The sequence below is a fragment of the Dendrobium catenatum genome, unplaced genomic scaffold (genome assembly GCF_001605985.2).
Source record: "Dendrobium catenatum unplaced genomic scaffold, ASM160598v2 fragScaff_scaffold_388, whole genome shotgun sequence".
Taxonomy (NCBI): domain Eukaryota; kingdom Viridiplantae; phylum Streptophyta; class Magnoliopsida; order Asparagales; family Orchidaceae; genus Dendrobium; species Dendrobium catenatum.
In genome coordinates, this window is record NW_021318850.1 from 204,120 (window position 1) to 217,011 (window position 12,892).

Consider the following 12,892-nt stretch of genomic DNA (forward strand, 5'->3'; position numbering starts at 1 on the left):
ACTGATGACGATTGCAGATACTTTAGATGGATCGATGAAGTAGAAGATGCATATTATGGAACAGATGATGAACGCAAAGTCTTTGAGGCACAGGTTATTAAGAGGCTTGACTGGATCAGATATTTGATGAAAGTCTTCATTGCAATTTTTCTTGTTGATGTAGCCATCAGATATTTGATGCATCCAAATTTAAAAGCAATAAACAAAATGCTCATTTTTATCTCCACATAAATCATTTATTACTTCGTCACAATCCTGCATTACCGAATTATGCCATGAGGTTGTCATTTTTCATTAGGTTCAAGCTGAAATAAACACAACATCACACCGTTAATTAGTGCCAAAAATCTAAATATAAAAGAATAACAAAAATGTTTCATTTTTTAAAAGTTTCAGTAAAAGCCTCAACATAAGAAAATGTTTCATAAACCCAAATACATAGGAAAATGTTTCAGATATTATAGCTGACAAAACTTTCATAAAGCCATAAACATAGGAAAATGTTTCATCTTCTCTGAATTAGATCGATCTGAAGGGAAGTGATGTATGCGATGTATATTTTTTCTGGACTCGTAAAGTATGTTTGGGGTCACTTTTTTTTTCCAGGCATCAGAAAACTGAAAGTTTCAGTAAAAGCGTGGATGAACAGCTTCGGAGGAAGAGCAGACAAGCTACAGAGGCGAGGCGGGAATAAAAACCCAGAGAAAATTCACCTGGTGAATACGGATGGAAGAACTCGCATGGAGGAACAGCTTCGGTGGAAGAGCAAATACGGAGGAAGAGAATACGAAGGGATTTGCTGAAACGAGTTCTACCGCGAAAAAATCAAGGCGGGAACATGGAAATAACGGAGTGATACTCGCTGTTAACAGAGTTGTATTTCTGAGGTAAAAATTATTTTTAAGTGGTATTGATGTAATATTTAAATTTTAGGTGTTAAATATATAATACATATATTATAAAGTGGTATGTTGTAAAAATCCCAATTTTTTTATATTTGATTAAAGAAAACGTCAACAAAGCCCTAACTCCCTCTTTCTGGTCCGCCGACTCGATCCTTCCTCGTAACAGCCTGCACCACCGATCCTCGCCGGACTCCGATCGCAACTGGTTCCCAAACCTCGCACCTTACGTCTTGGTATTTTCTCTATTTACCTGATCATCTTTAGCGTTCATCGCATCTGCTTCTTGAATTGTCCTTCTTAGCACATTCCACCTTTTCTCTCCTCCCATATTTCTATTCAAGCATCATGTCTACCCCTACTTTTTTGGGGTTATACCCCCTTCTTCTTCCCGCGTACGTCCTTCTTTAATTGTTCAAGGTTCGCCATTTCTTCTGCTTCTTTTTCTTGCTTCGAAACATTTACCCTGTTCGGCTACTTTTACTGCGGTTTTTGGATTTAGGGTAGAGGGGATGTACTTTTGGTTTTATTCATCACCAGAAAGAAAATAATTTCACTATGTTCCTTTACGAATGCTTCAACTAATGATTTTGAATATGCCAGTATGTATTTAACTCGATTTTCTCGGAATTTTTTAGGTCTCTAATTGGACTTTGATAGTCATGTACCTTCAGTTTTACATCAATGATAATGGTGATAAGGTCTACACCACCAAGGTAATTAATAGCTATTATCTTGCTTCCAGTTGTACTATTGTGGAGTGTATTAATAGTCTTCTAACTTCAGTTCATGCTTCATCTTTTTATTTTACCGAATGTGATATCTAGAGGCATGCTCTGACGGGCGATATATATATATATATATATATCAATGGGATGATTAATTTAAAAAAAAATTGAGTTTTTGTTGCTGTTTAAACTTCCATTGCTATGATCATGAAAAAATGCATATGCTTAATATGAGTTGTTATCCTTTGTTGTAAATAGTCTTTTGCCTTTAAAAAGGTGAATTGCTACAAAATAAGTTTCAAAAAATAAGTTTTTATATTGTGATTGCATTGAGTGAGGCATTTTTTGGATTAAGAATTTATAACCTCCAGTGATACTTTATCTGTTGTTTAATAAAGAAGATTTAATTTCATAAGCTGGAGGTATATATAGAATAAAATTTCAATCTTTGCATCTCTTTTTTTGCATCACTATAAATTGCAGAAAGAATCTAGCATTTCCCATTTTCTTATGTTTCAGCATTTTTTAAAAATGAAATTTAAATAATTTAGCTATGTAACATGTTAAAATGAATTTTCAAACTCATGTTAATGCCACATGATTTACTTTTTGCAGAAAGAATCACCACTTGGTGTAGCAACGGAATCCGCTCATCCAGGTAGATTTGGATCATTCCTTGCCCTTACCTTTTCGTTTTCACTTTGCATTCCTAACCCTTAGTTTGATAACTTGTTATGGACGTCAAAGAAATATATATTTGTAATTGTCTTACAAGTAATTGAGGGACATTGATATTATTTATGGATCATAAACCAAATATCATGTTTTTTTAGCTTTGTAGCACTTATATTGACATTAACTTTTGCATTCAACTTAGATGTGTGTATATATGATGTCTGATTTCAGGGCATGCAATAGAATATAGTTAGAAACTAACTTGTTCTTAAATTGCATTACCTCCTTGTATGTACCTCCTTGAATGTAGTTCCTTCTTTATAAGTTTTAGTCTACCTTTTTCTATTTAAATCATTTTTGAGTCCCCAAGATCTAATGTGCGTTTCACTCTGATGCATATTTTTAAAAACCCTATATTTGCATCATTGAAACTTTTTGCTATATCACTAGTGCTCGACTGTAATGCATAGACACGGACACAACTATAGATATACAACATAACACTGGCATGAAACACGTCAATTGTTGAAAATATAGGACACAAACACTGATTGGACTCAGTATTATAATTTTTATATTTTAAAAAGTGTATGAAAGTTGAATAAGCATACTATTAAAAATAATTTAGAAATAATAAATTATTTAATTAGAATTTGTGCTTAAAATGATTAATATTAGGATGTCGAGAGTCGGGAGTCGATGACGTGTATTTAGCATTGAAAGAGGAGATGACAATGTTGTCGAGAGGCAGACATCGATGTTATGTAGTAAGTATCAAGCGCCGATGTTAAGAGGGCGTCTTTCGTCGATGTTGAGAGGGCATTAGTCGTCGATGTTAAGATGAGGTTGGATAAAGATGAGTTGTCAAGTTGTGAGTGTAGAAATTATTAGCGTCGAGCATTAATGTCAAAACAATGTTAGATTTTGATGTTGAGATGGTTTTGAAATGTCGATGTTGTAATGATGTTAGATGTTGATGTTGAGATGACATCAGAAATTGTTCTGAAATCAAAGTTGTGATCCAACAAAGAGAAATGAAAATGAGAATATTCGATGAATGGGTTATTGAGTGTGGGTGATTGATTTAGTGTTGTGAATATGAACTAAGAAATTTAGTTTTTATATTTTAAGTCAATACCTTAGAAAACTGGTGCAAAATTCTACATACAACTATAATATTGTTCCTAAATAATATTTGAAAGCAAAAAATTTTGGTTTTGAAAATTCCTAGATGGAAACGCGTTTGAAATCTCCTTTGAAGAAATGAGAGGAGAAAATACTTGCAAATTGCATTACTTGGCCCTTTAATGGAGATTCCCCCCTTTATGATCCCCGTGGTTGACGGTTAGATATGATAATGTGCTTGACAAAGACAATGAGCCGTGAAATGCAGGCAAAACTCCAATCACCCATTTTATGTTAATGTCATTTTGGGAATCGAGATATACTTTCAAACAATTTTGTCACGGAAGTGGCTATTGGAAGTGCAAAATCAAACATTAGACACCCAAATGTAACATTCTTTAAAATGTGGACCTATGTGAAACGCGCACTAAATCTCAGGATTGGATGTAATTTATCTTCTTCAAAGGAGCATACATGTTCATATTATATGTCATCATTCATAATCTTAACTATTTATGATTTGCATATTGAGCCTTTATTTCCCCGAAATACCTAATCCAACTACTATTTGATTGAGTTTTTAGTTGTGTTAAACCATTTTCAACAACTTCTAAGCATGTTAGGTTTGACCTACCATTTTTTCTTTCTATTTTTCAGACTTTGAGAATGATTGTAGGTCCTTAAATTTATTTACTTCTGAATATGTATTATACATTTATTCTTGAACTATGTTTCTCTTTATTATTGTTGGTTATCTTACACTTTAAGGCGGAGAATCTGTACATCATCATGCACATTATAAATTAAGATCTCTTTTTGTATAGATTTTGCAACTGTTTTGTGTTGGTTTAATGAGCTCAAGAAAGATGATTCCCGTGATGCATGCAAGAGCAAAATCTCTTAGCTATCATGTATTTCCTGTCCGCTGCACTGTATTTTCCATCATGTCAATTAATAATTGGCTGCACTAAATTATTTCTCAGTAGTTTTTCTCCTAAAGAATTAATATTTGCATTAACCAAGTTTTTCAAACCTTCCCAAAAGGTGTTTAGTTATGTTACGCCTGAAGTATTAACTGGTTTACATATGTGATCTCCTAATGCTCAAAAAGAATTTCAAGTTTTGTGTCTTTTCATGCTTTATCTTCAGGCCTAAATCACTTTTTGGTGATCATCTTTCCCCAGAAGTTTTGTTGTTTGATTGCCTATCTCTTTTGTTATGTTTCAGTCTGCTGCTTGTTAGGATTAAGAGAGGTGGTGGATGTTGTTCATTTTTATAGAGGTTAACTGGTTGTTAAAGAATTTTTTGGTTCGTATGATATCTAAATTGCTTGAATTCAAGTGCTAAATGTGAAAGACGTCTCTGAAACATGTATCGAGTTTGAAAATATGGTAGCTCTCTGTTAGACCGGTCCGTGCGGGACCAGCCCAGCGTGAACAGGGTGGAGAAATCTCTGCTCGCTGGGATGCTGAGCGAGCCGCACACCGTGCGGGAGCTTTTTAGGAAACTTTTTTGAGGGTTTTGAGAGGGAAATTTGAATGTAGGGACTGTTTAGGGATTTCCTTTTGATTTGTATGCATTAAATACTTTGTCTTCCTAGTGTTTGGGCATCTTGAATTTGGCTGAAATTTGAGATCTCTTAGATTTAGGTTTCTTTGGGCTCTAGCAGCGTCTAGAGATTTGGGAGAGATCGATCCTCCTCTCGAATTGAGGATCGATTGTATCTTTGCTGTTTTATTCATCTACTAGTGAAATACAAGCTTTTGTTTGGTTTTCTCTCAGTTTTTCCATCTGTTTTCCTCTGGTTTGGTGCAGATTTCTGCTGTTAACAGCAGAAATCCGGCTGTTTGCTCATCCGTTTTTCTTGGCATTGCTTGCTAACTCAAGTATTACCTTAGGGTTACTTGTGGACTCAAATATTTCCTATCAAATTGATATCAGAGCATTGTTTTTGGGACCGTTGGCGGCTGAAATCTTGAAATTTCAGCTTGATTTTCATTTCCGGAAAAAGATCTTTTTGATTCTTGGGAAGAACGATGGCCGGGAAGAAGGTAGAAGTCTTGGAAGGCGAAATCGGACAATTGAAATCCGATTTGGAGGGAAGATTTTTCGATTTTCAAAATCAAATCATCTCCAACAATGAAAGGTTAAAGGGGAAGTTCACCGTGATGGAAGAAATGATGAAGAAATTATTTGAAATGAAGACCAATCCGGCGACATCGGAAGTACGAGAGACCACCGACGACCATGGCATGGGAGGAAATCTGAACCCGTTATGGGGAGGAGGAATTCAGAAGTGGAGATCCTGGAGGAGGAGAAGAGATGAGTAAGGGATACGACCAACAGGAGGCTGATTTTGTCGGAATGAGGGAAGAATTCAATCGCCGAGGTGCTGAATTTGAAATAATCCAGCGTCGAGGTGCCGATTTTGAAGGGGGAAGGGAAGAATTTCATCGCCGAGAGGCTATTTTTGAAGGAAGAAGGGAGGAACGTCCTTGTCGAGGTGCTGAATTTGAAGGATTTCAGCGTTGAGGTGATGATTTTGAAGGGAGAAGAGGAGAGTATGAAGAGGGATTCGAGTATAATCGTCGGAGGGATGATCGGGACACTTGAGGAACTCTTCCCCTTCGAGGAATGGGAGCTTATGGAGGATACCGAGGAAATGGAGGAGACCCACGAGTGAGGAAGCTGAAGATGCCCGTCTTTGAGGGTGAAGACGGCCATGATTGGATCTACAAGGTGGAGCGTTACTTTCCTATCAACGGGTTGACAAAGGAAGAGAAGCTGACAGCGGCGGGATTGTGTTTGGAAGGAAAAGCCTTGGCATGGTACCAATGGCGTGACAGGAGGGAGCCCATCCGGAGCTGGAGAGAGTTCAAAGATTGCTTATTGGAGCGTTTCCGAGCCGATGTGGAAGGAGACTTCTATGAGCAATTCTTTGCCTTAACTCAGAAGGGGACTGTGGCAGATTACTACGATAGGTTTGAGTACTTGGCTAGCAGATTGGATCACATTTTAGAGTCAGCCCTAAAAGGGAATTTCATGAAAGGGGCTAAAACCGGAGATACGAACAGCGGTCAGGGTGCTGGAGCCGAGGAATCTCGGGAAGGCTATGGAGCTAGCGCAGTTGATGGAAGATCAGAAGAAATCAGAAAGAGGGGCTTGAGGAAACTATTCAGGGGGATCTTATGGGACGACAACCACTCTTCTAGCACCCAAGCGGCCTGCATCAGGCAACATTAATGAGACCAGTAGGAAGAAGCCAATAGGAGGGAGTGGGGAAAATTTCAAGAGGCTGACAGATAAGGAGATGCAGGATAAGAGGACAAAGGGGTTGTGCTTTAGATGTGATGAGAAGTACATGCCGGGGCATAGGTGCAAGGACCGAACTCTTAAGGTTCTCCTTGTCAGTGAAGATGAGGAAGACGAGGGAGGTGGGAGCAGATCTGAAGAGGAGGAGAAGTTGCACCTGGATATGGTAGAAGTCTCTCTGAACTCTGTAGTGGGATTCACTCAGAGTTACACTATGAAAGTGAAAGGAGAGATAGCTGACCGTGAGGTGGTTGTGCTAATTGATAGTGGGGCTACCCACAATTTCATTTACACAGGTCGTCAACCAACTGGTAGTGAAATTGGTGGACACTGGTTGTTATGGGATGATGATGGGTACAAGGAAGGTGAAGAAAGGCCAGGGAATTTGTAAAGGAGTGGTGTTGACCATCCAGGGGATTCAAGTAAGGGAGGACTTTCTCCCACTAGAGTTAGGAAGCACTGATGTCATCCTGGGAATGAAGTGGTTGCAAACCTTGGGGAAACCAATGACAATTGGGGAGCACTCACAATGAAATTAATGGTGGATGGGAGAAGGGTGATCATAAGGGGAGATGCAGAGCTATCCAAAGCCATCACATTACTTAAGACCCCATGGTTAGGGACGTACAAGAGGTGGGGGAAGATTATCTGGTGGGACTACACAGGCTGGATGCGATCAAATTGGAAGAGGGAGGGGATGTTTCTCTTTCCATGCAACCCTTGGTTCAGTAATACAGTAAGGTTATTCAGTCACCTCAAGGATGGTCACCTCCACCGGAACACGAGCATATCTCCACCTTGAGGACAAGGTGGATTTTCGGGAGGGGAGTATTTTTAGACCGGTCCAGTGGACCGATCCAGCCGGTCCGTGCGGGACCGGCCCAACGTGAACAGGGCGGAGAAATTTCCGCCCGCTGGGATGCTGAGCGAGCCGCACACTGTGCGGGAGCTTTTTAGGTAACTTTTTTTAGGGTTTTGAGAGGGAAATTTGAATGTGGGGACTGTTTAGGGATTTCCTTTTGATTTGTATGCATTAAATACTTTGTCATTCTAGGGTTTGGGCATCTTGAATTTGGCTGAAATTTGAGATCTCTTAGATTTAGGTTTCGTTGGCCTCTAGCGGCGTCTAGAGATTTGGGAGAGATCAATCCTCCTCTTGAATTGAGGATCAATTGTATCCTTGATGTTTTATTCATCTACTAGTGAAATACAAGCTTTTGTTTGTTTTTCTCTCAGTTTTTCCATCTGTTTTCCTCTGGTTTGGTGCAGATTTCTGCTGTAAACAGCAGAAATCCTGCTGTTTGCTCATCCGTTTTGCTTGGGATTGCTTGCTAACTCAAGTATTACCTTAGGGTTACTTGTGGACTCAAGTATTTCCTATCACTCTCAGACAATCTTGATAAAATAGCTTTAAAACTTTACCTGTTTATGAGCTAGAACTTCAAATTGTGCTGCAATTAACTCATTTTGTTGTTCAACTCAAGGGAAATGTTATATTAATGAATGAATTTAGTTTACATTATAGTAATGCTTGAAAATGTTTGGAATCATCGTTGACTATTCAATCAAATTGGTTCGTTTGATCAAATAGAAAAAAAAATACATGGAACATATTTCATTTCCTTCATCATTAGTCTCCTCGCAATTTTTTGGAGTTCTCTTTGTGAATCTCATCCTGTATTCTCCTTTGTTTAGTGTTGTTAAATTTAGTTTGCATAAATATTCCTCTATAACTTCTAGTTTTGTAATGGTCTTCTCTTTTTCTTATAATAATTTAACATTTATTTTATCTTTCTATTTTATTAACATATCTTATATCCTCTTTTGTGTCTTTCCAAATCATCCAAGTTTCATATAACATAGAAGTTCTCATTGTAGCATTATAAAACTTAATTTCAAGTCCCCAATATATTGTCTTATTGCTTACTTGGCATTTTTTCATTTTAACCAACCATTATTTTTCTAGAACTTATATCATCATTTATATTCATATTCATATTCTCCTGTACAATATATTTTAAGATATGTAAACTAACCACTCATAATACTTATTTGATCTTATATTAGTATTGGGTGATTATTATTAATTTTATACTTGCAAAAAGTGTATATCATATGTGGAGCCTTTGTTATATCAACCTTTAAGACTTTATATTGTGAAAACTGTTTTCATTGTTCTATGTTTTTCGCCTTAGATGGTTTGGTCACATAAAACGACATCTTTTTGATGACCTGGTTAGGAAAGTAGATGTATTAGATTTGACTTATGTTAAGAAGGGTAGAGGTAGACTTAAAAAGACTTGGTTAGAAAATATTAGAAATGACATTTCTTTATTAGATTTAATTGAGAATTTAACTTTTAATATGGCACAATAAAGAAAAAGGATACATGTAGCCAACTTCACAGTGGGATAAAGACATGATGTTGTTGTTGTATGCTTTTAAGTATGTCAAGAGTAGTAGTTTCATCTATCAAAATTATGCTATCAACAAATAGTATATATAAAAATACTTCACTTAAGATATCTCATGTGAGCATCTTCATGATTGTTGTAAATAGTTATGAACTTAATATGAATCTTTGATGTAATCTTATTGTGTTTGAAAACTTATTGGTTATTACCCGGCCACTTCTAATGCTAGCCGCTTATCAATTATATATATCTTAAAAAATATCAAAATATCTTTGATACACTTTTTTCCTTAATGTGCATTAAGGATATTTTTTCAGAGTGCTCAATCAGATAAAGGCTTGATGTTATTGTTGTTGTTGTTGCTCAATCATGGGGCTTCTAAAGATAAAAAATATTTAAATGATTTTTTTATTTGTTCTCTGTACTCTTACATAAATTGCATTAGGACTGTTTGGTTGGAATAATTTAGGATGTAAAATATTCCAAATGCAAAGGTTTTGTAAATGTTGGCATTTGGTTTGAAGTAAAAGGAATCCAGAGTAAAATTTCAATGCATTTGGAATACACCAGCTAGTTCTTTTTTGTTGTATTTGAAATTCCTCCAATTTGAGCGATTTTCAAATACACTACAAATGTTGCTTTTCGACTACCACCACCTCCGGTCGGCCATGACCTCCGCCTTATAAGTGCTTCCTTGCGGTGTAGGTTTTAATGTGTTCATTAACATACTCTCATTTCAATATATGTGATGCATTTGAAGCGTACAAATCCTAGTCTGTGCTAGTCTGGGCAACCATGTCTTGTTCCCTAATATTTTGCATTTTTGTTAGAACGCATGATATATTATTAATGAATTTTCTTCCACATTAAAATAAGCTTTATGCCATGTTGACACATCTCTCATCAGTTTTTACACGCTTTGGCCTATCTAAGCTTTATGTCTTTTGTTATTACATTATGGAAGAATTGTTGTCAATATGTCCAGAAACATATTTTCAGGCATAGTCTGTATGGAGTAGTCATTGATTGATGACTCTTCATTTCAATATATGTGATGCATTTGAAGCGTGCAAGTTGAATCTGTGTGCCTTTGTTCCCTAATATTTTGCATTTTTGTTAGAACACAGGATATATTATTAATGAATTTTCTCCCACATATTAAAAATCAGTCTTATGCCATGTTGACAAATCTCTCATTAATTTTTACACGCTGTGGCCTATCTAAGCTTAAATGTTTTTTGTTGTTACATTATGATTTGAGAAGACTTTTTTATTATTAAAGAAGTTTTCTAATAAAAAAAATTAATTTCTTAATAAAAAGCTGCTTTAAGAAACAATAAGTCTATGTCAGAATTGTTGTCAATTTGTCCAGAAAAATATTTTCGGACGTGATCTTTCTGGACTAGCAAGTCTTTTAAGCAAATATCTATTGAGAATGTGATAATTAGAAGTAAATGCTATAGAAGTCAGAATATTAAGATGAATGTGGAGTAAAATTACGAAGAATATGACAAGAAATGATTATATTAAAAAGAGTGGCAATACAACTTATGATGGACCAAGTGCCAATAAAAACTTTCCTTGTTTACGCACACACTATAAGAATAGATAAAAGGTAGATCTACGCACACACTGTAAAAACTTTCCTTGTTTACAACTCCCAAGTATTTAAAATGAGTTAAAAAACTCATATATTCTTATCTAATACTACTAAACTTTTTAAAAATTTGCATGTTGGACGTGAAATCGCTCCAAAAAATAAAATTATATCAAAGGATTAAGAAGAATCCTCCCACCCCTTGCTAAGGGTGTCATCTCATGACTATCTTTCGGCTTAGGCAGTTGATTTTGGGTCTTTGACTTTTAACCGAACATAATGACGAAAAAGGATTCATGTAGCCGACCCCACAGTGGGACAAAGGCTTGGTGTTGTTGTCTTAAAAGATTAAGAAGAATGGAGCTATGAACAAATGTTTTCAAAAGTTGTGTAAAAATATTAGGACCAATAAAGAATGAGGTAGCTTTTGCTTGGTTCCATTTATGAAATATATAGCTTAAGAGTTTCTTATTTCTCTGTGCAGCCCGTTTCTCCCCTGATGACAAGTACTCCAGGCAGCGAGTTCTTCTCAAGAAACGATTCGGTTTGCTTCCAACCCAGAAACCACCACAGCAGTACTAAATGAGTATATTCTGCCACTGAACTGTTTTGCCTGAGTACTCTTACTTGATTAGACACTTTGTTATAAGTATAATTTTGCAGATTTTATTATTTGAACTGTGAACTGCGTTAAGGAGTGTATAGACCACTTCTATCAAGTTTCCCAATGGGGTTTATCTATAGATGACAAGTTCATATATTGATGTTATGATTGATTCAAATGGTTATTCTGAGTATTGCTTCAATAAATGAAAATTTGAGTTATATGCACTCATATATGTTTTTGGCTTGGAAATATTGGTAAACTTATCTATCAGTAAATTTTGAATCTTTTTAAAAATAACTGTCACAATTTACTTGTTCCATTGCTTCTATGAATACTTATAATAAGTTTTAACATCTTCTACAGTTAGATGTAGTGTACTTTTACAGATTTTTTTTTTAAAGCTTTAATACAATTGAATTTTTTCTGCGTGATTATAGAACAGTTATTTTAAAATTTAGGTAATTAAAGCAAATAAAAATTAGGAGGATTTATATAGATAAAACTTAAAATCATATTATTTACATATCTAATGCCTCAAATTATACATCTGCTCATATAACACTAAAATTTTATATAATAATAAAAATATCAATTTTCTTAAACTGTCTTATGTTGATGCTCACACTACTAATTGGTTGATGCACTTATCTATTGTGATACTCCCATGTCTTCCTTTTTTTTTTAATTTTATTTTTGGACATTTCATAATCTGCCAATCTTGTCGATGCCCTTCTTGAGCGAGATTCAATAATGACTCCCATCTCTTCTTTAGTCATCGAGGACTTGCTCGATGTTCATGCACCATCGGTGTTATCGATACCCTCCATTCAATGAAATCTCATCAAGACATCCTCTCTTTCTACATCATTGAAGGCAAACACTATATCTTCAAGGGTTTCATGATGTCGAGAATGATAATAACAATGTGTTTGTTGATATACATGGATAATTTTAAGAGTTGAATATATAAATAGCATAATTTTAAATGTTATATTTTTAAATCCCAGTAAAAAAACTATTGCAAAGCACTAAAGATTGAATGATTAAAATCAATTAGATCTTTAGCCGCCAAAATAAATTTAATTAAATGTATAAAATGAATCATCTTTATATATATATATATATATCAACTTCTATCAAGTTTTCCAATGGGGTTTATCCATCTTACTCTATTTTTATTTAGATGACAAGTTCATATATTGATGTTATGATTGATTCAAATGGTTATTCTTAGTATTGCTTCAATAAATGAAAATTTTGGTAGACTTATCTATCAGTGAAATTTGAATCCTTTAAAAATAACTGTCACAATTAACTTGTTCCATTGCTTCTATGATTACTTATAATTAAGTGTTAACATCTTCTACAGTTAGATGTAGTGTAGTTTTACAGATTTTTTTTTTTAAAGCTTTAATACAATTGAATTTTTTCTGCATGACTATAGAACAATTATTTTTAAATATAGGGAATTAAAGCAAATAAAAATTTGGAAGATTTATATAAATAAAACTTAAAATTATATTATTTACATA

General features: G+C 35.1%; 1 protein-coding gene across 1 annotated transcript; it reads left to right on the forward strand.

Moving 5' to 3' along the window:
• Window positions 1-991: 991 nt before the first annotated feature.
• Window positions 992-11,588, forward strand: LOC110108376 (H/ACA ribonucleoprotein complex subunit 3-like protein). Its single transcript, XM_028693917.1, has 4 exons — window positions 992-1,138; window positions 1,541-1,618; window positions 2,246-2,288; window positions 11,238-11,588. Exons 2-4 carry the CDS (start codon window positions 1,565-1,567, stop codon window positions 11,333-11,335), a joined length of 195 nt encoding a protein of 64 aa, XP_028549750.1. The 5' UTR covers window positions 992-1,138; window positions 1,541-1,564; the 3' UTR covers window positions 11,336-11,588.
• The last annotated feature ends 1,304 nt before the right edge of the window (window positions 11,589-12,892 follow it).